We start from the raw sequence: 21,946 nt of genomic DNA on the forward strand, positions 1-21,946 counted from the left end.
TTCAACAGAACTGCTATTCTACTTATCATAACTCCACCATGTTTGGGCTCATTAGATTTGGGCTGATGAGCACCATCGATCTAGATGAGGTCCAAGGTCTCATGATGGAGTCAGGAGGTGGTCAACAGAACTGCTATTCTCCTCATCATAACCCCATCATGTTTGGGCTCATTAGATTTGGGCTGACGAGCACCATCGAACTAGATGAGGTCCAAGGTCTCATGACGGGGTCAGGAGGTGGCCAACAGAACTGCTATTCTCCTCATCATAACCCCATCATGTTCGGGCTCATTAGATTTGGGCTGACGAGCACCATCGAACTAGATGAGGTCCAAGGTCTCATGATGGAGTCAGAGGTGGTCAACAGAACAGCTATTCTCCTCATCATAACCCCATCATGTTTGGACTCATTACATTTGGGCTGACGAGCACCATCGAACTAGATGAGGTCCAAGGTCTTATGATGGAGTCAGGAGGTGGTCAACAGAACTGCTATTCTCCTCATCATAACCCCATCATGTTTGGGCTCATTAGATTTGGGCTGACGAGCACCATCGAACTAGATGAGGTCCAGGGTCTCATGATGGAGTCAGGAGGTGGCCAACAGAACTGCTATTCTCCTCATCATAACCCCATCATGTTCGGGCTCATTAGATTTGGGCTGACGAGCACCATCGAACTAGACGAGGTCCAAGTTCTCATGATGGAGTCAGGAGGTGGTCAACAGAACTGCTATTCTCCTCATCATAACCCCATCATGTTTGGGCTCATTATAAATATGTGGAAGGTCGTTAATAATAATAAATGGAAAAAACGTTTTATTAGGGTACCCCTACATGTAAAGAGGGGGCAGATATTTTTTTTCATTTCAACCCCAACGTGTGATATAGTTAGATAGGTATTTAAAAATGAATTAGGTTTTACTAACTTCGATTTTTGATAATTTTCATATTTTCGGAAATAATCGCTCCTAAAGGAAAAAAGTGTGACCCCCCCCCTATAACTTTTAAACCATATGTTTAAAAATATGAAAAAAATCACAAAAGTAGAACTTTACAAAGACTTTCTTTGAAACTTGTTTTGAACTTTATAGGTTAGTTTTTGAGAAAAATACGGAAAACTACGGAACCCTACACTGAGCGTGGCCCGACACGCTTTTGGCCAGTTTTTATTTTATTTTAATACTTTTCTGTGCTATTCATACATAGCCACCCTAGGGGATTCAGTATTGACAGCTTCTTTTTTTTCTTTCTGCATATAGTTCTTTCCGCTTGTAAGTTTGTTGTAAATAAGACTGCTTGCACTTACATTGACATTATAATTACATAATGCTATTAAATTAAATCTAATGAAGCGTTGTTTTATTTCCTAAATCTCAAAACCCTCTAAATCGGATATGTATAGTAATGAGCAAAAATTTTACCGCAGGCTTTCCAAACCGACGATGTTTGATCAGCTACTTTTAGAACGAACATGTACATATTTTGATTTTCACCCTTTAAAATGTTTCTAAGACGCAATATTTTGCAAATTTGGTCACGTCATCCACAGTTAAACTGTGGAATGAATTGTCGCCAGCGGTATTTCCGGACCAATGCGACCTTCAAACCTTCAAGAAAAGAGTGTACATCCATCTTAAAGGCCGGCAACGCACCTCCAACACTTCTGGTGCTTCTGGTGTCCATGGGCGGCAGTGATCGCTTACCATCAGGCAGACTATCTGCTCGTTTGCCTCCTATCCCATAAAAAAACGTTTAATATTTTTTAAGAAAAAAAAAAAACCGCCGCCTTTCGTGTTCTGGTGAAAGCTACTTGCGAATGTTGGATTATGTAGAAATGTGTAGGTATTTTTTAAAACTGCTTTTAATGCTTTAATTATTTGATGGCAACACAAATCAATATACGTATAACGCTAAGGTTTGAGGAGTTTCTCAATTCCTCATGAATCCGATTATAAGAAATCGAAGCTTGACAAACTTTGACTTGAAAACTCAGTATGCTTAACAAACATAACTAAATAAATGTCACTGTTCTGAACTTAAATGCATGCTTTTCTTACAAAAATACCAAACTCACTATGAGTGTGCCGTTCAGATTTGAGGAGTTCGGATCTGACCATCATCAGCAGTTCCACTGCACCAAATGTCACTGTTCTGGACGTAAGTGCATGCTGTTCTTATATAAATACCAAAGTCACTATAAGCGTGCCGTTCAGATTTGAGGAGTTTGGTTCTAAGTGTTCTGACCATCATCAGCAGTTCCACTGCACCAAAATATCACTGTTCTGGACTGGACGTAAGTGCATGATGTTCTTATAAGAATACCAAAGTCACTATAAGTGTTCCGTTCAGATTTGAGAAGATCGGTTCTGACCATCATCAGCAGTTCCACTGCACCAAATGTCACTGTTCTGGACGAAAGTGCATGCTGTTCTTATAAAAATACCAAAGTCACTATAAGCGTGCCGTTCAGATTTGAGAAGTTCCGTTCTGGCCATCATCAGCAGTTCCACTGCACCAAATGTCACTGTTCCGTACCTAAATGCATGCTGTTCCTTTAAAAACACAAAAATCACCATACGTATGCCTTTCAGATTCGAGGAGTTCCCTCGATTACTCCAGGATCCCATCATCAGAACTGGGTTCTGAGAAAAATGGGACCAATCTGTATTCATGTACATTCAATAATTTTTTTTTAATCGGTCCAGTAACAACGGAGATATCGAGGAACAAACAAAAAAATGAAAAAAAAATAAACATACAGACGAATTGAGAACCTCGCCTCAAATCTCTCAGATTTGAGGCGACGGTTAAAAAGTGACACATCATGAGCAGTTCCAATGCACCAAATGTCACTGTTCTGGACGTAAGTGCATGCTGTTCTTATAAAAATATGAAAGTCACTATAACTGTGATAATTTCCGAAAATATTAATATTATCAAAAAACGATCTTAGTAAACCCTTATTCATTTTTAAATACCTATACAACAATATATCACACGTTGGGGTTGAAATAAAAAAAAAATCAGCCCCCACTTTACATGTAGGAGGGGTACCCTAATAAAACATTTTTTTCCATTTTTAGGGTTCCGTAGTCAACTAGGAACCCTTATAGTTTCGCCATGTCTGTCTGTCCGTCCGTCCGTCCGTCCGTCCGCGGATAATCTCAGTAACCGTTAGCACTAGAAAGCTAAAATTTGGTACCAATATGTATATCAATCACGCCAACAAAGTGCAAAAATAAAAAATGAAAAAAAAATGTTTTATTAGGGTACCCCCCCCCCCTACATGTAAAGTGGGGGCTGATATTTTTTTTCATTCCAACCCCAACGTGTGATATATGGATAGGTATTTAAAAATGAATAAGGGTTTACTAAGATCGTTTTTTGATAATATTAATATTTTCGGAAATAATCGCTCCTAAAGGAAAAAAAGTGCGTCCCCCCCCCCTCTAACTTTTGAACCATATGTTTAAAAAATATGAAAAAAATCATAAAAGTAGAACTTTATAAAAACTTTCTAGGAAAATTGTTTTGAACTTGATAGGTTCAGTAGTTTTTGAGAAAACTACGGAACCCTACACTGAGCGTGGCCCGACACGCTCTTGGCCGGTTTTTTATTTTTGCACTTTGTTGGCGTGATTGATATACATATTGTTACTAAATTTCAGCTTTCTAGTGCTTACGGTTACTGAGATTATCCGCGGACGGACGGACGGACAGACAGACATGGCGAAACTATAGGGGTTCCTAGTTGACTACGGAACCCTAAAAAACAGAAACCACTATTAAACTATTCTCTAATTTCAAGTTCCTAACTAAAATTTTCCTAATAAAAAAAAAACAAATTGATCCCGCTACAAACTTTCACTCCCCTTTTCCCTCTACTAGGGGTGTAAATTTTCATAATCGATTCTTATCTCTTCGAAATTGTGTTAATGCAATCTATACAAATTTCGACTTTCTAGCTTTCGTAGTTTCGGCTCAGCGGTGTTGGTTGTTGAATCAATAAATTAGGAAACCTGAATTTATATATGTATATGTAGACTAATACTATACTTTTACTACATTCATATACCTTATTTACTACTACCTTACCATGAATATGAAATTAAATAAAGAGTCCCCATATAAAAAATTGAAAATTATGTTATTAGCAATTTAATTCCAAACTATCAAGATTATTCGTGTCTGCGTTGAAACGCGCGTTGAGTTGCCGGTGCTCGCGTACCGAGCGCCAACGCCATCTATCGATGGCCGTTTCGTGAAATTGATGAGCGCTCTAAGGAATAAGGAGTCTGAAGACGGGTATTACAGCGACATCAGTGAAGTTCACACTCTTGAGATGCTAGGTGAGTAAACCGGTTACAACTGGTTCACACTACCTCAATGCGTACAAAGATCGCCTCGCCTCATCACAGTGCCAGTTATCGAAGGCTCGCTATACTGCGCCGTACGAGTTGTGTCCGAAGACGGGTATTACAGCGACATCAGTGAAGTTCACACTCTTGAGATGCTAGGTGAGTAAACCGGTTACAACTGGTTCACAAAACCGCCTCAATGCGTACAGAGATCGCTTCGCTCTCGCCTCGCCTCATCACAGTGCCAGTTATCGAAGGATCGCTATACTGCGCCGTACGAGTTGTGTCTGAAGACGGGTATTACAGCGACATCAGCGAAGTTCACACTCTTGAGATGCTAGGTGAGTAAAAAAACAGGTTACAACTGGTTCACACAACCTAAATGCGTACAGAGATCGCTTCGCACGCGCCTCGCCTCATCACAGTGCCAGTATTGAAGGCTTGCTATACTGCGCTGTTCGAGTTGTGTCTGAAGACGGGTATTACAGCGACATCAGCGAAGTTCACACTCTTGGGATGCTAGGTGAGTAAACCGGTTACAACTGGTTCACAAAACCGCCTCAATGCGTACAGAGATCGCTTCGCACGTGTCTCGCCTCATCACAGTGCCAGTTATTGAAGGCTTGCTATACTGCGCTGTTCGAGTTGTGTCTGAAGACGGGTATTACAGCGACATCAGCGAAGTTCACACTCTTGAGATGCTAGGTGAGTAAACTGGTTCACACAACCTCAATGCGTACAAAGATCGCCTCGCCTCATCACAGTGCCAGTTATCGAAGGCTCGCTATACTGCGCCGTACGAGTTGTGTCTGAAGACGGGTATTACAGCGACATCAGTGAAGTTCACACTCTTGGGATGCTAGGTGAGTAAACCGGTTACAGCTGGTTCACACAACCTCAATGCGTACAGAGATCGCTTCGCACGTGTCTCGCCTCATCACAGTGCCAGTTATTGAAGGCTTGCTATACTGCGCCGTTCGAGTTGTGTCTGAAGACGGGTATTACAGCGACATCAGTGAAGTTCACACTCTTGAGATGCTAGGTGAGTAAACCGATTATAACTGGTTCACACAACCTCAATGCGTACAGAGATCGCTTCGCACGTGTCTCGCCTCATCACAGTGCCAATATTGAAGGCTTGCTATACTGCGCTGTTCGAGTTGTGTCTGAAGACGGGTATTACAGCGACATCAGCGAAGTTCACACTCTTGAGATGCTAGGTGAGTAAACTGGTTCACACAACCTCAATACGTACAGAGATCGCTTCACACGCGCCTCATCTCATCACAGTGCCAGTTATTGAAGGCTTGCTATACTGCGCTGTTCGAGTTGTGTCTGAAGACGGGTATTACAGCGACATCAGCGAAGTTCACACTCTTGAGATGCTAGGTGAGTAAACCGGTTACAACTGGTTCACACAACCTCAATGCGTACAGAGATCGCTTCACACGCGTCTCACCTCATCACAGTGCCAGTTATTGAAGGCTTGCTATACTGCGCTGTTCGAGTTGTGTCTGAAGACGGGTATTACAGCGACATCAGCGAAGTTCACACTCTTGAAATGCTAGGTGAGTCAGTAAATGGGTTGAATAGGAGTCGCATTGAGAAATATTTTGAATGGATGGAGTTTACTTCACACTACTGATGTGCCGACGGAAAGTTTCTAAAATTCTGAAATTTTCACATAGGAAAACTTTGGTAACTTTCCATACTTTGTATGGATGGAAATTTTCCATTTCGGATATTTAAATTCCCTTTATTTTTCGTGAAAGTTTCGTAAATCTTTCAAGAAATTTAAGATTTTTTTTGGAAAATTTCCGCAGCTTGCATATCAACTACTTCACACTCGCCTCGCCTTATCGAAGGCACTGTGTACAGCGCACTTGCGCAGTACAGTCATACTTCCCGAAAGATTGGTTAGATACTCGTTTTACTCGGTGATATTGGGATATTAGTGCGTGTCCTCGACCGAATCCCGACTACACATGAAACGGAGGTTTGGTCCAGGAACTATGATCTATTCATAGTTGTATGTATGTCAATAATAAAAGTACCGTGAGACACTGACATATTAAATTAAACATGTAAAATCGGGTAACTCACGTAAAATTGTCTAAGCTAGCTCGACATGTTTCGCTCCGTAACGAGGAGCATTTTCATTGAGCACGCGCGATGCCGACGGTATCCCGACGCAGACTGCGGGCCGCAGCGGGTTACGGAGCGAAACATGTCGAGCGACCTTCGACAATTTTACGTGAGTTACCCGATTTTACATGTTTAATATGTATGTCAATCCATACTAATATTATAAACGGGAAAGTGTGTGTGTCTGCTTGTTTGTCCGTCTTTCACGGCAAAACGGAGCGACGAATTGACGTGATTTTTTAGGTGGAGATAGTTGAAGGGATGGAGAGTGACATAGGCTACTTTTTTTCTCTTTTTAACTCGAGCAAAGCCGTGGGGAAAAGCTTGTAGTTCATAAATGTCCGGTTGCCTGTTAAAAGTACAGTCAAGTTGTTTTAAGAATGGGAATTGTGAAAGCTTATTGAACGGTATTCTTTTCCCACAGGATCAGCAGAGCCAGAGCGTGCAGCAACATCGGCCTTATGGTGGGGCGGCGGCGCAGCCCTACTGGGCGCCGTGCTGCTCGGCGGAGCGCTGCTGCACGTGTTACTGCGCAACCGCCGGCTCGCGCGCTCTCTGCTGCGCTTCAGCTACGACAGCCGACGCGGGCAGGCCACTATCGGCGACCACGGTGAGATACTATCCTAATATCTATTCTAGCCAGAGTAACATCACGCATCACGTGTTACTGCGTAACCGCAGGCTAGCGCGGTCTCTGCTGCGCTTCAGCTCGCCTAAATCTAATGTTTAATTTGTTCCTATATCTTTCTAGTATTTTTACTAACCGCAGTCTTGTTTTGTATTTTGTAGTTTCACTACCTGAGGGTAACTACTATCGTAATCCGGTGAGATACTTCCTAATAAATAAATAAATAAATATCAGAGTCGTTTTCTCGCTCCGAGTCCAAATATTAAGTCAATTTGATGAATTTCAAATAGTTTTTTAAATAAAACACAACGGCTTGAAAATATTTTATAATTAAAATTAAAATACAAAACAGACAAACACTACCACTAAAGTAAACGACCTAAACTTATTTTAAGAATACTATTCAAAAGTAATTTATATGCATAATGACGTTGACTGTACAGCCAAAATGGTATGAAAATGTGGACGTGTATAAAGTTTCAAAACTATGTGTATTTCCGTATAATTATACACATTATTTTTGGCACTTTGTCCGTATTTATATTTTATACTACTTTGTACTAAAGATATGAGTTAGTTAATTACAGCAAAACATCAGATTCAGACTCTAAAGAAGGCTTTAATAAAAGTTTTTTTTTTATTTGAAATGAATAAATTAAAATAAAAAATGCAACTCCATTCCAACTGAAAATTATAAAGTGGCAATATTACAGTATCGTTCCGTTTTCTCATATATATATTGTTTTAAAGGGCCGACTTTTCCACTTTTTGAGTTCTTTTTTGCCTAACAGTAAATTACGAGGATATAAAATGTAACCATTCGTCTCTTTTTCAGATGATGACGACGTGCCTCCAATCCACGGTTTCTCAGACGACGAGCCGCTCGTGATCGCGTAGTGAGGCCATGATTAGTCAATAGCTGGGGACATAACAATGTTACATGAGAACAAAATACACAAGAACCTACGGCCATCCCACACTAGCGTAAGGCCTGAGTGGACGCTCGGTCTAGGGTTGCAAAAAAAAACGGTTTTTTTTTTCTGGCTTGAAAAAAAAAACGTGAAAAAAAAAAACCGTAAAAAAAAACAACAGTTTTTTTTCTCAGAGTATGTTTTTTTTTAAAGTACGAAATCTCAAAATTTGCAAAGCAGTTAATACTTTTAAATGGTTTTTTAGACTTATGAATGAATTTAATCAAATAACTTTAATTATACGAAATCTGTAGTTGGTAGTTATCACTATTTACTGTTGGCAACACCACCGCCCTCTGCACGCCGCATCGGGGATTGCCCAATAAACGTGTGCATACTGAATGTTAATTGAATTAAAATGTACGTTATTGTTATTGAAACACGTTACAACTCACGAAAAACCGTTATTGTCGTATTATATGTTCATTTAAAAAAAAACATATTTAGAAAAAAAACAATGGTTGGCGGTTAATTCTAAAAAAAAAAATTTGTTTTTTTTTTATTTGCAACCCTAGCTCGGTCGTCGACGCGTGCAGCGGGACGGGGTGGCCCTTGTGCGCGCTATGCAGCGCGGCGTGGCCTCAGGACACTTGTACGAGCTTCAATTGTTTGACATGCACGCCGCACGCTCCGCCCCGCACAACGCCCTATATAAGCGTGCACTCAGGCGCACACTTACTATAAGGGCCAGTTGCATCAACCACATTTGACAGACACATCATCGTCACGGAGCAGCCGTTTATGGAACTTCCCATACAATAAAATTTAACGAACGCTTTAACGGTCACAGACGGTTTGGTGCAACCGGCCCTAAGGCCTGATTTAGACGGCGTGCGAACTCGCATACGATTTTAGTTACAGGTCGATTCACGAAAGCTGGCACGATGAAATTTTGATTGTGTGAGTGACACCTGTATTGCGTAACTGTCAAGGCTTTTATTGTTAATCTGAGGTTCCATTCGTGCCAGCTCTTGTGAATTGAGCTATACATTGCGGGCTGTTGAGGTTACATACAATTTTGCACAGCCCTCAAATACAGCAATGTAATAAAATTCGTGTGCGAGTTCTCGTACCGTCTAAATGGGCCCTTAGCCTCTCAAATTATTTTACAGGAATGCATTAAATTTGTCACTTGTTTTATGCCGTGATAATAGCATTTCAGCAGCCCTAGCACATGATGGCCGCGAGAGTATGTCGCCGCGAGATAGACTACCTGTCTTTATGTCATTAATACAATTAGACAAAGACGTCTCATCTATCTCGCGGCGACATACTCCCGCGGCCATCATGTGCTAGGCCTACAGACGTGCCTATATTTATCGTTTGTCTTGTCTTGCCTAAACTTTATATTCAGGCGTCTGAAACATTATGAAAATTCTACAATTATTGGCAGCTGTATCAGAAGACACTCTGAGAAATGTATTGGAAAATATTAAAAATATAAAACCATTATTAACGATAAGACTGATTGACATATTTTGGCTTTATTTTTTTTCATACTAGACAAAATTAAGGCATTAAATTTTCAATGGTTGACTAAAGACATTTTAGTTAATTCCTTGTAACATTTTTATTTTCCTAGTGTAAATTGTAACGCATACGCCCTAGCCGAAAATACCTCGATATTTTTGTATCGACAAAATAGGGCGGCTGGCATATTACAGAAATTAAGTGTCTTATTATAAATACAATAAGATTGATGTTTATTGTACTCAATGTCTCAAAATACATGTGCTTTATTTGGCAGGGTTAATGTGCTAGTTTCTGTCCAGAGCTAGTTTTCGTCCATTTGACGAAATTGTAATATTAATCATCTTTGTCCCACTTATTGCAATCCTTATTATCTAAACCACATATGTAATTATCTATATTTTGCGAGTAACATATTAAAATGAATGTAGATATTATTTTTCATTTCCTGTGTGGACGAAAACCAAAGTATAAGGACTGAATCTAAGACAATGACCATACTTATCTTAAATTATGCAGATCAATGTCTTTTGAGAACAATTTTTAAATGTTTATCGACTAAATATGTGTTATACATTATATAGAGATAAATAATAATTGCTTCAGATTTAGAGATCTAAAGTAAGGAGTCTAAGCAAGAAGAATTTCGTACATTGACCTGATATTTTCTGTCTCTATCGCACACGCATTGCTGTTTTGTTCCCATAGTGGCGTAGACTGCATGGTCGCAGTAATACGCGTATTGTATAAAGATAGAAAATAGCAGGTCAATGTACGAATTTATTTTAGCTCAGCGTCCTTACTTTATCCTCATTTGTGGGTTGAAAATATACATCAGTCACTTGCGTTTTCCTAAGTTCTCATTATTTTAAGAAATCTCGAGTATTTTATTTGCCAGTATGCGTTTTGAGTAAAAATTATTATTAAATTATAATTTTATTTATGCTTTGTATTTGAGGTTGTTGAAGTAATGTACGTGTCGATGGAAAAACGAATTATTAGTTTTACAGCAACTTCAATATATTGTAAATTATTTATGTTAATAGATATTGTTTAGCCCAGAGTATTATTATGTTTTAAACATAGTTATTACAGAGTGATGTGGTGGTTCTTGATTTTCTTAATATGAAAAGTTTTTAGATTTTGTCTAAGCAAATTTTGCACGTATTTGAACAGGTCAACATTAGCGTCATATAAATATTTGGCATTTAATATGTGATGGCCATACGTTGTAATTTCAAATATAGTGCAAAGTTAGTTTAATCTGACTCTATTAAGAAAAAAAATGTGAAAAGAAAACGGGCTGTAACTTGTAAGACTTGTTGTTTGTATTGTTTAAATGTGGCATGTCCTACTGGAAAGCCATAAATAGGTTTTTATTTACCTTGCTCATTTCAACATCGTTGATAGTTATAATTATAAAAGACAACCCAACTTTGAGTCAGGTTTCACGCCAAAGACCTATAATGTAGAAGTACAATTGTTTAACTAACGTATTCGTGATATAAGATCTCTGAGGTACTAGTGTGATACTTATCCGTGATGATATCTGTCTCTTTTCAATCAGATTAGTATGACGAAGATAGAATTATGATTGCAATAGATATCGAAGTAACCCGATCTGTCGTTTATTTAGAAGAATATTAATTATGCGTGGATGGCAATTTAATTATTTAATATTTTATTTTTAATGACCTTCCAAACCAATTTTTAATCAATCGAACATCATTTTGACTACTATTTACAGATGAAGTGCAAAATATGTTTCCTTCACAGAAACTCACCAAGGTGTCATACTTGTACTATTATCAGAGATCGGACGGATTTGCGACATTCTTAGTGACTTACGTCATTTTAATGACTTTTAGTATGAGATGACGCACAAAAATCCGATCTCTGACTATTATATATTCTGTGGTGTCATGCTATTTCAGTTATTCTCAGTACAAGCACAGAATATATAATAGTACAAGTACAGAAGGCTCACTCCTTTGATGTTTACAAAATGCCGCCATTCTAAATTCTTACCTACATTAACAATCGGACCGCACGCGAGCAGCCGACATTGAATTCTATTGCACCTCGTGAAGGTCGTCACGACTGAATGGGCCGCGAACTCGCGGCCGCCGGCATGTACTTTTAACGCGGCGATAGAATCGCGGAGTGAGCCGCCCCTGGTACAAGAACTTCTGACGTTGACCGAACTAGCACGACAAAATACGAACATTTCCGAAAAAATACGAAGGAAAAACATTTAGCACTACATCTGGCCCCGTAGCCGAATGGCGCGAAACGCCGTCGAAATGTAGTCTAGCTCTGTCGCGCCAATACGCAAGAGCGATAGAGATAGATAGCTACGAAATAAATATTTTTCGTGAGCGTTTGTACGTTCGGCTACGAACACTAATCATATTTACTGACGTGGTGTTGCAATAAAAATGAAATCTTGGTGCACTACTGTTACTTTTATCATAAACAATATTTCCCTATGCTTGCACTTGCTATTATATAATCTCACTTATTTTGTTGATATTAATACGCTGTACAAATAAAAACAATATTGTAATATCTTTCTAAATTAACTCTGCATCAGTTTTGCAAGACAGTGTGGAACTACCATCATAATGTCTAATGTCTATAGCTTCGTGAAATATATCGAACTCTGGTAATTTCTCACTTTTTTTGCTGCTTTGCCAAGATTTAATTTAGACGGATTAAGGTTAAAGTGCCAGTGTTGGACAGTGCCCCAGTAGATGTCACTTTCAATCTTAAATGTCTAGAATGGGTGTCATGTATTGGACTTTAGCGTGTCGAGAATTCTTTAGTAAAATATGTTTTAATTATCATGCTAGGACCCTCGTTGACAGTGATCGTTAGTTTAGATCTCGACATTCCTTCAGTTGGGTCGATAGGATAGTTTGCTTAGTTCCTATAGGACATTTGTGAAACGCTGTTTTATATATGTTTCTTATGATGCGTTCGATTCGGTTCGATAGTGTGTTAGTCATAAAATTGTAAACAAGTAAATGGAGAAATAAAATTATGATATTTATATTGGTGTTTTGTTTTCTAAGATTAGAGTTTTATCTGTTTAATTTATGTAAGAGCAATTATCAATTTATCTATTTTTACTACACTTGATTTAGAAATATTTATGTTTAACCTAACCCACCTTTTTTTTATTTAGGGGGGGGAAATGCGTTCCGCATACCACTCGGGTGCAAGGGGGGACCCGAGCGGTTATGTGGGACGCCCGCATTGGCTAATGAGGCCACGGTATACCCACTAAAAACCCCCCACATGCCACCTCGCCGCCTTGTTGGCGGGGTTACCGGAACACTTGCGCTCACAACGGCGACCCCGCCGGCGGCAGCCGCCCACGTGCAGCTTCTCCGCGGATGCCCAACGGCCCTCCACAATGAGTGCGCCGGATGACAGGGCGCACCTTCCTCCTCGGCCGCTTATAGGTACAGTGACGGACCCCCTCGAGTCCGCCACAAAGAGAATTGCGGAATTGCTCCAAGTGGGCTTGTAAGGCTTGTAAAGTCATTGTGAAAGCTACATACTCGTACCTTGTTCATCGTATACGGAGCGCAGCGATAACTTGCACGACCCAGTCATGGACAGGTAGAAGCACCAGGGCTGTATCTCGCCATACAGCCACGCCCACCACTGAGTGCCGGTCGCCTATGTTGCACGTTAGTGGACCGCCAACACCTGTCTGTATTTGAGGTAAATTTCCGTTTTAAGTACAGTGGAAACTGGATAAGTGGAACCTGGGTAAGTGGAAAACCTCTTTAAGTGGACCCAAGTTCTCGGTCCCAGTCCCTTAGCAACGAATTACCTCTATAAGTGGAATTTTGGGACCTCTATAAGCGGAATCCATTTTTTCGTAAATTTCTTATTTTTACCTCTGCAACTGGAAGCAGTCGTCGCCGAAACCTCTGTGAGTGGAAAAGCTTGGCGTTATAAAATTTTGTATTTTTAATAAACCGCCACAAGGAGGGTAGTTTATTTCGTTAACATTATGGTTTGTGTTTTAACTAAGTATCTATTTTCTATGAGATTACACATCGTTCAGTTTGGTTTTAGCTGCGGTGCGGTGCCATACTGTTAGGTAAGCAATGCCTAAGCTCACAATCAAGTGTTTATCTCTTCGGGATAAATTAAAAAAAAACGGGTTTTTTCATTAAAGTACAATCGCTATATTGATTTATTTAACCATACTGGTTTCTCTTGCATAAATAAATATTCGGAGTGATTTTGTTTAAATACTTAAGTTAATTCATAACAAATATTGCTTTTTGAAGTCAGGATTACATACCTATTTTTTGTTAATTTATATCTACATGCATATTAAATAAAAGATACATATTTATTTGACTATATACGTGACCTCTATAAGCGACATTACTAGCATCGACAACCTCTATTAGCGAGAGCCTCTGTAAGTGAAAAAACGTTTTATTTAAACCTGGTTAAGTGGAAAACTGGATAAATGGAAAACCTGGATAAGCGAAACTAAACAGCCGGTCCCTTGCGATTCCACTTATACAGTTTCCACTGTATTGTTATAAATAAAACTGATTTAATTTTTCTTTTGGTCAACCAAATCTTGGCACTAAAAATCACTAAAAATGGCCCGAAATTAAAATTCTCTTTGGGAATTAACCTTTGCTCATACATTTTCAATCATTTTTCAAGTGTTGTGGCTCACCGATAATAGGCTAGTTTCCTATTAGTTAAATCAGCTTCTTTTTAAGAACTGTCAAAACGATTTGCTTATATGGAATTACTATGAAATACTGAGGAGTGACGTCACGATCAATTAATTTACTTTATATTTTTCTCTTTGACTTATTAAATAGAAATTATGTTTAAACATAACTACTGTCCATATTTTTCTTCTAATTATGTGGTGCTTTATTTCGTGCACTGCATAAAATATTTTATTTTAAGTATAGGAAACTAGCCTATTCCGCCAACGTCAAGGTTTAAGAAGGCGCGCGTTTTTTGAAGTCAATTTTATTGGCCGGTGATTCTTATTTTTAAAATTTGCCGCCTTTTTTGTGCCAAGATGTTGACAGTCTATAGCTTCGAATTTTTAATCGTTTAGGCACTACAACATTAAATATCCCCCGTAAAACTTAGTGAATAATATGTTTGAACTTACCACAGATGCCCTGGACTCAATGGAAGCGCAGAAAGTATCAACCGGGAGTGTGACCCGATGCTTACTGGACGAGAGCCTGTCATTACACTGGCGCGGAGTCAGGATCGACGCTCGCTGCCACCGCGGCCGTTGTCTAATGGCTACAAAACATTTCAAAGGTAAGAAGAGGCATCAGAGGCATGGTGGCGAATATTCTGGGCAAATTTGGACCCGTATGCAAGAGTGCAAACGATCTTCGTCAAGGGCGATCCTCCTAGCTTCGCTCTCCTCAATATTGAGGGCACGACCCCTCATTATTGAGGAGAGCCTTCTACGTGGCTCACATGGGCTCACACATGCGGAGGACAGATTTCCAAGCCTTTCGGTCCCTTGCAACTTCTAAGACATCATGGACAAGACATTGAGAGAAAATAATTTGCTAACTTGTGGCATATTTCGCAATTATGGCAATTGTCGCCCGACAGTGACATTTCGCCGTTCATGACCTGCCTACGAAGCCGAATGGCACAAACGCTCACGAAACGAACCGCTCTATCGCTCTTGCGTATTGGCGCGACAGAGCCAGACTACCTTTCGCGGCGTTTCGTTTTCGTTTCGCGTCGCAGAAATGCCATCCGGCTACGTCATCTGTTCAACAAAGAAATATTGACGCTCAGTAACAATGTTACTTATCAACCCAGAAATAGGCACAGAATTGTCGGTGTCGTGTCAATATCACTGTGGTAAAATAGCCTACAGGTCGCCACCAAAGGACGATATCAGAGAATCAGTATAGTTTGTACCTTGGTCGTACCCGCCCCAGCCCACGAACTTGCAAGTGTCACCCACGTGAGGGTCTGCTACGCAAGCCGGCTGAACATTCACTCCCAGCTTTAGAGGTCGCTTCCAGTGCTGAAACAAAGCGAAAGGTTTCCTATCGATTGGAGATATTTTTATAATTCCGACGAACGGTCTGGCGCAGTCGGTAGTGACCTTGCCTGCTACGCCGCGGTCCCGGGTTCGAATCTCGGTAAGGGCATTTATTTGTGTGATGAGCACAGATATGTGTTCCTGAGTCATGGATGTTTTCTATGTATATAAGTATTTATATATTATATATATCGTTGTCTGGGTACCCACAACACAAGCCTTCTTGAGCTTACCGTGGGCCTCAGTCAATCTGTCTAAGAATGTCCTATAATAATATTGTCTTCGGTTACCGCGATAGTTACTCATGAAATAAAACTATGGAAACGGATTAAATCGCGTATAATGAATTTAAAATACATCCCGACGTTTCGAACTCTTTACAGCGTTCGTGGTCAACGGGTGACTGAGGAAAAATTAAAATGTGCAAAAGCTACCCACTTACAAGAAATATTAACGAACCATGACCACAAATAATCTAGATTTCTAAGGCAGGTTCACACACTATTAATAAAGCTAGTTATACAATATTCAAAAAAATTTTACCATTACTCTGTTAAAAAATAATTAACCAATTAATCTACACAAAATTGACAAAGAAACAAACTGCAAATGTCCAACACCATACAACACAAATGCCTCACAGCCTTCGTCGTGCTTGTTCCATTATCAGATGTACTACTGGATCCCAAGCCGGTGGTAAAGGAGAAGAGAAGCGATATATACCCAGAATGTTGCGAGAGGCCATTGAGATCAAGAAATATCCAAACTTTAATAGAGAGGATGGCTTTACTTTACCACCGGCTTGGGATCCAGTAGTACATCTGATAATGGAACAAGCACGACGAAGGCTGTGAGGCATTTGTGTTGTATGGTGTTGGACATTTGCAGTTTGTTTCTTTGTCAATTTTGTGTAGATTAATTGGTTAATTATTTTTTAACAGAGTAATGGTAAAATTTTTTTTGAATATTGTATAACTAGCTTTATTAATAGTGTGTGAACCTGCCTTAGAAATCTAGATTATTTGTGGTCATGGTTCGTTAATATTTCTTGTAAGTGGGTAGCTTTTGCACATTTTAATTTTTCCTCAGTCACCCGTTGACCACGAACGCTGTAAAGAGTTCGAAACGTCGGGATGTATTTTTAATTCATTATACGCGATTTAATCCGTTTCCATAGTTTTATTTAATGTCCTATAATATTTATTTATTTAATTTTTTAATTTTAAAGACACAGATTTTATATTAATCGGAATGCCCGAAGGCTTGTTGAAATATTTGGTGGCAAAAGGGCTTTGCTGGCAGTAACCACATCGACTACTCAGGCTGTTTAGCATTATTTGCCACCATCAAAGATTTACCTAACTAAAGACCACCAAAGATTTAACTAACAAGATGGAAGATAGGACTATGACAGGCGCATTAATATTTCAATGAAAATTCTGTAACAAGTTTTATTTGTATTGTAATATCTCACCAGCATCGCCAAGTTGTGAGCTAAGTTGCCAGCCTTGTACTGGTTGTCGATGTGGATCTGAACCATGCGCTGTTGTGTTCTTACACTGCTGTCGTCTTCTAGGTCCCAAATACCGGCTAAGAGTGTTACTTCTCCTGGAGAAGTCCGGCTGCGGATTTAGAAAAAGCATGAAACGTTCAATATTTTAGGATAGGAATATTTTCTGCGTGTAAATAACTACAAATAACTTCACTTTCAGATAATAATATCCAAAGTATAATAGTGTTTGTTACCCATAGACGCAATCGGCAGCAGTGACAGCAGCGCGCGGATTTACTAGAGAGGCGTAACATAAAATGCTTTGAGGACTTTTCGTTAGAACTGCTAGCGCTAGCCATGGATGAGATCCCACGTCTGCTTCTCCAGTTTGCTTGTCTGTTGGTGAGAAAAAATACATAGTTTCAGTCAGGATAATATCAATAAGCTCTAAAGACATGAACAGAGGTTACACACGCACACAGGCTAGCTACTTTATCCGGTACAAAAGGTAGATAAACACATCAAAACATTATTACCTACTTACTTAGGCGGAATCGCATAGAGAAATTACAGAATCTATCAAATGAAGAACAGCTTACCATGATCACATTCCTTCAACGGATCCTTCACAGCTTTGCCGCAATCTTTGAAAACATTCTCATTAACATCAAACACATCATCATATTCAGAATCCTCTTCAGAATGTACCATTATCGGTCTCGTGTGTACGCATTCGGAACTATCCGCCACCCTTTCCGTCGTGGTAGTCCTTCGACCATTCTTGGTGTAGACTCTACTTGTGTTTCGTACCAAGTTGAGGAGCTTGAAACCTTGAAGGATATGAAAGTCTGGATGTCCGTGGTAGTTCACTGTGTGGATTTGACTGTCGTATGAGACTTCGTCTGAGTCTTCAGATAAAAATCCTGGTCTCTGGTGTGGTGGTCTAGCGGTTCCGATAGATTGACGATCAACTGTAATAAAAAAACCAGACGTAAATTGTGCCGTATTGATATACTATTAGAGATTTTAAAAATCCAAAACTGTGGAACTTCCACCAGTGAATAATTTTGGTGGCTTCTCAGATTTTGTATGAAGAATGATTTAGGATATTTTCAAAAGATTCATTAATAAAATTATTAATTTAGCTGCTTACCTAGCCTGGGATCAAACGTGGAGTATCCCGGAGCCTCATCGTCCACATCGTCATTATCATCTACTGTACTGTAAGGCGAATCAGTTTTCCCACGACTAACATAAGTCCAGCTTGAGCCAGGCCCATGGTCAGAATACAGCCCGACTAGACCAGGCCTTGGCAATTCAACTACATAGTCTTCAACATAATCTTGGTTACCATATTCATACTTCGTTCCAGTATTAATCGGGTACGGATTGCTAGTTACGTACGATTTCTTAAAGTTCGAGTTTTTGATATTTGCATAAGGGTCTACATAATCTTCGTCAGGGGTGACAATCTTATGGGTTACTTTAGCAGGAGCAGGTAGCGTTGGAGTCTTGACTTTCCGGGTTGGAACTGGAAACCTACGACGCATTAAAGCCAGCCTTTGCTTTAATGCTGTTGACATGTCGCCGCTCTTAGTAGATCTTCTGAAGCGCTTGACTGGGAAGTCGTTGGCGAAGTAAATTTTAGATGGCTTCTCCGACGGCAAGGGAAGGATGCAGCAAATGAACTGGGAATCGCTTTGTGTCTTCTTAGGAGGTACCCTGAAAATAAACATTAAATAAATGTCATATACAAAGAAAAAATTACCAATGCCTCCAAGTGTTCCAAGCTGAATGTTTCTATGAGAAAATAGTTTAATTTGATCTAAGACCCTGAAAATAATTAGGTAGGTACTTTATTTTTTATTGACCGATGCTTGGTTATAAACTTAAATAGTTATAGACTGCGATGCGAGTCGGGTCAGTCTCCTAGTGAGTATTATATTCTTTGGGTCAGACGCTAACTTTTGAGTAGGATAGCGAAACGTACCTAGTTTTAGGTCGCTTAATCAGCCCCAATTTTTTATGGGAGGCTTGAAGATCGCAACAGTACCTTCAAGATGATAGTGCAGCCACCATATTATTTTAGATTAAAACTTTTTTGTTAAAACAATAGGTATTCCACCTTTACGAATAGAAGTATAAAAAACTATATAATATATTCTCTATCTATTCTGTCATTCTTGAGTCATAATCATAAATGTCCGCGAACATTAAACGGATTAAAGATGACTGTGATACTGTATTGTTGTACAAATTTAGGGAAATTACCTGTATTATTTTCGTCCCAAGTGCAGTCCGTTCATCCGCCGATTATAAAGATATTGTGTATAAAGCGTGTAAATCGTTGATAGTGTAGGTAAGTATATTGTGCGTAAACAAAGTGAGTGGAATAATTGAACAAAAATCTAAGAAGTGAGTAAAGAGATCAGCCAAGCTAGTTCAGTTCAGGAGCAGGACGAAGACATGGTATTTACTGGTGATATCCAGGTAAGTGCTATTAGGTGTCTTTGTATTTTTATATACTTTATACATAGGTAGACCCCTCAATGGTGCATAAACTTGCACCACTGCATTACCTCATTCATAAAAGACGGCACTCACTTGCGTGAGTGAGTGATGCGTGTAACGTACATAAGGTCGGATTGCTCTGGCCTTTAGGATTCATCATTCTGTTTTACCGCTATGAATATTTTTACCAGCATCAGCATCATACAGCAATGTTGTAACGCATAATTTAATAAATAAGTTATACATAGATATTTCATACCTGTTCCGTTTAATATAAACGACACCATTTCTGCTCTTGCATTCAGCTTTCTTCAAATAAGTGCATATATTTTGTACTTGAGTAGTCTCTTCTTTATACACTTTGAAAGTCACCTTGTCAGTGATCAAAACAGTTTTATTCTTATTTGTATTTGCTTCGCTGCTGTTTGTAGGAGTTGGTTGTGGTAAGGTATGTCTGTTAGTATTGGTGACGTCTTTCCAAATGAACTTATCGTCAGGGAATTTGAAATCGAGAATATCTCCGGTTGTTGTATCAATTTTACTTGCGCTTGATACAGTACTTGGTAGAATAGTTGCTTTAGCTTCACGTTCATTAGGCCATGTCAACTTGGTATGATCTTGAAAGCGAACGTTCCATTTGTCGTTGCTCCTAGCTTCATTCGCGTTGTCATCATTGAAGACTACCTTGTCAGTTTCATCATTCTCAAATTCGCTGACTTCTTCGTACGTTGGGTTTGGGATAGGGCCTTTTATTTGGGCGAGTTTGTCATTGAGCCACCAGAATTCTCCGTCGATTTGCGCGTAGGTGGTTCCTACGAGGAGGAGGATTAGGAGCATGTTGGTTAGTGGTTCGGTTGGGATTGTGGTTTGTGTGTCAGTTGAGTCGGAATAAAAGGTAGGCAACGAGGCAGAAGCACAGGATGTTGCAGCGCGTAATTGTGGGACAATTCGCGAGCAGTTAGTCGCGTATTATTTAGCGGTGATTATGTTTATTCGCGATCGTGCGCGCGCACGCCCTGTGACCGTTTGTGGCCGATCACTGAACTGCTCCTCTTTTGTTGGGGTACGGTCGGCAGAATATATACGGGAACTGGGTCATGAGGATAAATTGTATTGTATGTTATTTATTTAGAACCGATTGCATATAGAGGTAGTTGGCGGTCGAGGTGGTGTAGCGGCCCTACACGTCGCCACTAGTTTGCTTGATCGCTTTTTCTTTAGTGTATGGTATTTATTTCAGTTTACAATTGCATATAGACTGGTTGTAAAGCAAACAGTTTTTAGATTTTACAATAAATAAATCAAACACATACTCGGACTTATACATAAAATACAATCTTCGTTCTCATTTCTTATTTAATATCGGAATGAATCAAGTCAAGGTTCGCTTTAAACCGGAATGAATCATAATGTCTGAAATAAATTGCATTAAATTACTCGTAAAGACAAACTTTACTTACATCAGAGGCCGGGAAAATGAGGATTTCCGGCCAAGTGGGTATATACGGCCGAGCGAGCGTGCGAGCGGCCAAGTGGGTATATACGGATAGGGATACGAGGACGGGAATTCGTTTTCACGCCGTGGCATGTATAGTGCTTTTCTCAAACATACAATGAAATTAAAAAAAATGCTCTAAAGGACAATATTTTATAAAAAAAAGTTACTTTGCAGGCCTAGGCCTGAAAAATAATATGAAATCCCTTTACAGTCCTCTCGAGTTGTTGCGCCGTGGTTGCGCCCAAAAAGCGATACTTCCCAGCCCATTTTAAGGAACGTAAAGACAATATTTCATTGCATGTTTGAGAAAAACATATTTCTGTGATCATTTTATCCATGTATTCATGCGCAATGAATAACCGAATATTGATGCAATTCATTTATTATTAATGTTATTATGCACCAACATTACATTTAATTCATTTGCAGACCGTACCTGATAATAATTAAGTAATTACAATCATAACAATTTTGTACCCGAGCGTAGGTATTCGTAGTGAACATGGGACCTGTTATTTCTCTGAATGAATATCTAGTGTCCGTGACATACTTGGTAAATATATAATTATATGTTAGTAATTAAGATTTAAACAATTGGTCAGTCAATTTTGCACGAAATAAAGTGGGTCAATGTTAGACTCGGTATGGTATTTATCTGTATGTCATGATGTCAAAGGTTATTAGGTCCATAGAAATACAAAATACTAATAATTTAGCCACGGGCGAGGTTTAAACACTGAACTCAAGGCTTCTGCATTGAGTAATATATGTAAACAAGATCTGAATACA

At 39.4% G+C, this 21,946-nt stretch overlaps 2 protein-coding genes across 3 annotated transcripts; one reads left to right on the forward strand and one right to left on the reverse strand.

Annotated features, from left to right (window-relative positions):
- Positions 1 to 4,555: 4,555 nt before the first annotated feature.
- On the forward strand, positions 4,556 to 8,198 carry LOC125235243. The gene is made up of 3 exons (XM_048141738.1): positions 4,556 to 4,701; positions 6,930 to 7,115; positions 7,969 to 8,198. Exons 1-3 carry the CDS (start codon positions 4,560 to 4,562, stop codon positions 8,028 to 8,030), a joined length of 390 nt encoding a protein of 129 aa, XP_047997695.1. The 5' UTR covers positions 4,556 to 4,559; the 3' UTR covers positions 8,031 to 8,198.
- LOC125235242 lies at positions 7,444 to 20,719 on the reverse strand. 2 transcript variants are annotated; one of them, XM_048141737.1, is made up of 10 exons: positions 19,919 to 20,719; positions 18,302 to 18,870; positions 18,097 to 18,119; positions 17,748 to 18,051; positions 17,403 to 17,544; positions 17,131 to 17,278; positions 15,530 to 15,638; positions 14,748 to 14,887; positions 13,147 to 13,295; positions 7,444 to 8,052 (listed from the first exon to the last, which is right to left on the reverse strand). In XM_048141737.1, the coding sequence occupies exons 1-9, from the start codon at positions 20,494 to 20,496 to the stop codon at positions 13,152 to 13,154; spliced, it is 2,157 nt and encodes a 718-aa protein (XP_047997694.1). In that variant the 5' UTR covers positions 20,497 to 20,719; the 3' UTR covers positions 7,444 to 8,052; positions 13,147 to 13,151. The 2 variants fall into 2 exon arrangements, with proteins under 2 accessions (XP_047997694.1, XP_047997693.1); XM_048141736.1 differs by having other exon boundaries at positions 17,748 to 18,119.
- Between the last annotated feature and the right edge of the window lie 1,227 nt (positions 20,720 to 21,946).

Source organism: Leguminivora glycinivorella, chromosome 17, assembly GCF_023078275.1.
Source record: "Leguminivora glycinivorella isolate SPB_JAAS2020 chromosome 17, LegGlyc_1.1, whole genome shotgun sequence".
NCBI classification, from domain to species: Eukaryota; Metazoa; Arthropoda; class Insecta; order Lepidoptera; family Tortricidae; genus Leguminivora; species Leguminivora glycinivorella.

What these genes read in the sequence shown, in the direction of transcription:
- LOC125235243 (XM_048141738.1), top strand. Translation starts at nt 4,560, where the DNA reads ATGCGTACAGAGATCGCTTCGCTCTCGCCTCGCCTCATCACAGTGCCA. An exon ending in TCACACTCTTGAGATGCTAG is followed by an intron (nt 4,702 to 6,929) that starts GTGAGTAAAAAA and finishes CTTTTCCCACAG; the next exon opens with GATCAGCAGAGCCAGAGCGT. An exon ending in GGCCACTATCGGCGACCACG is followed by an intron (nt 7,116 to 7,968) that starts GTGAGATACTAT and finishes TCTCTTTTTCAG; the next exon opens with ATGATGACGACGTGCCTCCA.
- LOC125235242 (XM_048141736.1), bottom strand. Translation starts at nt 20,496, where the DNA reads ATGCTCCTAATCCTCCTCCTCGTAGGAACCACCTACGCGCAAATCGAC. An exon ending in GTTTATATTAAACGGAACAG is followed by an intron (nt 18,871 to 19,918) that starts GTATGAAATATC and finishes GTTTATTTTCAG; the next exon opens with GGTACCTCCTAAGAAGACAC. An exon ending in CACGTTTGATCCCAGGCTAG is followed by an intron (nt 18,120 to 18,301) that starts GTAAGCAGCTAA and finishes TTTTTATTACAG; the next exon opens with TTGATCGTCAATCTATCGGA.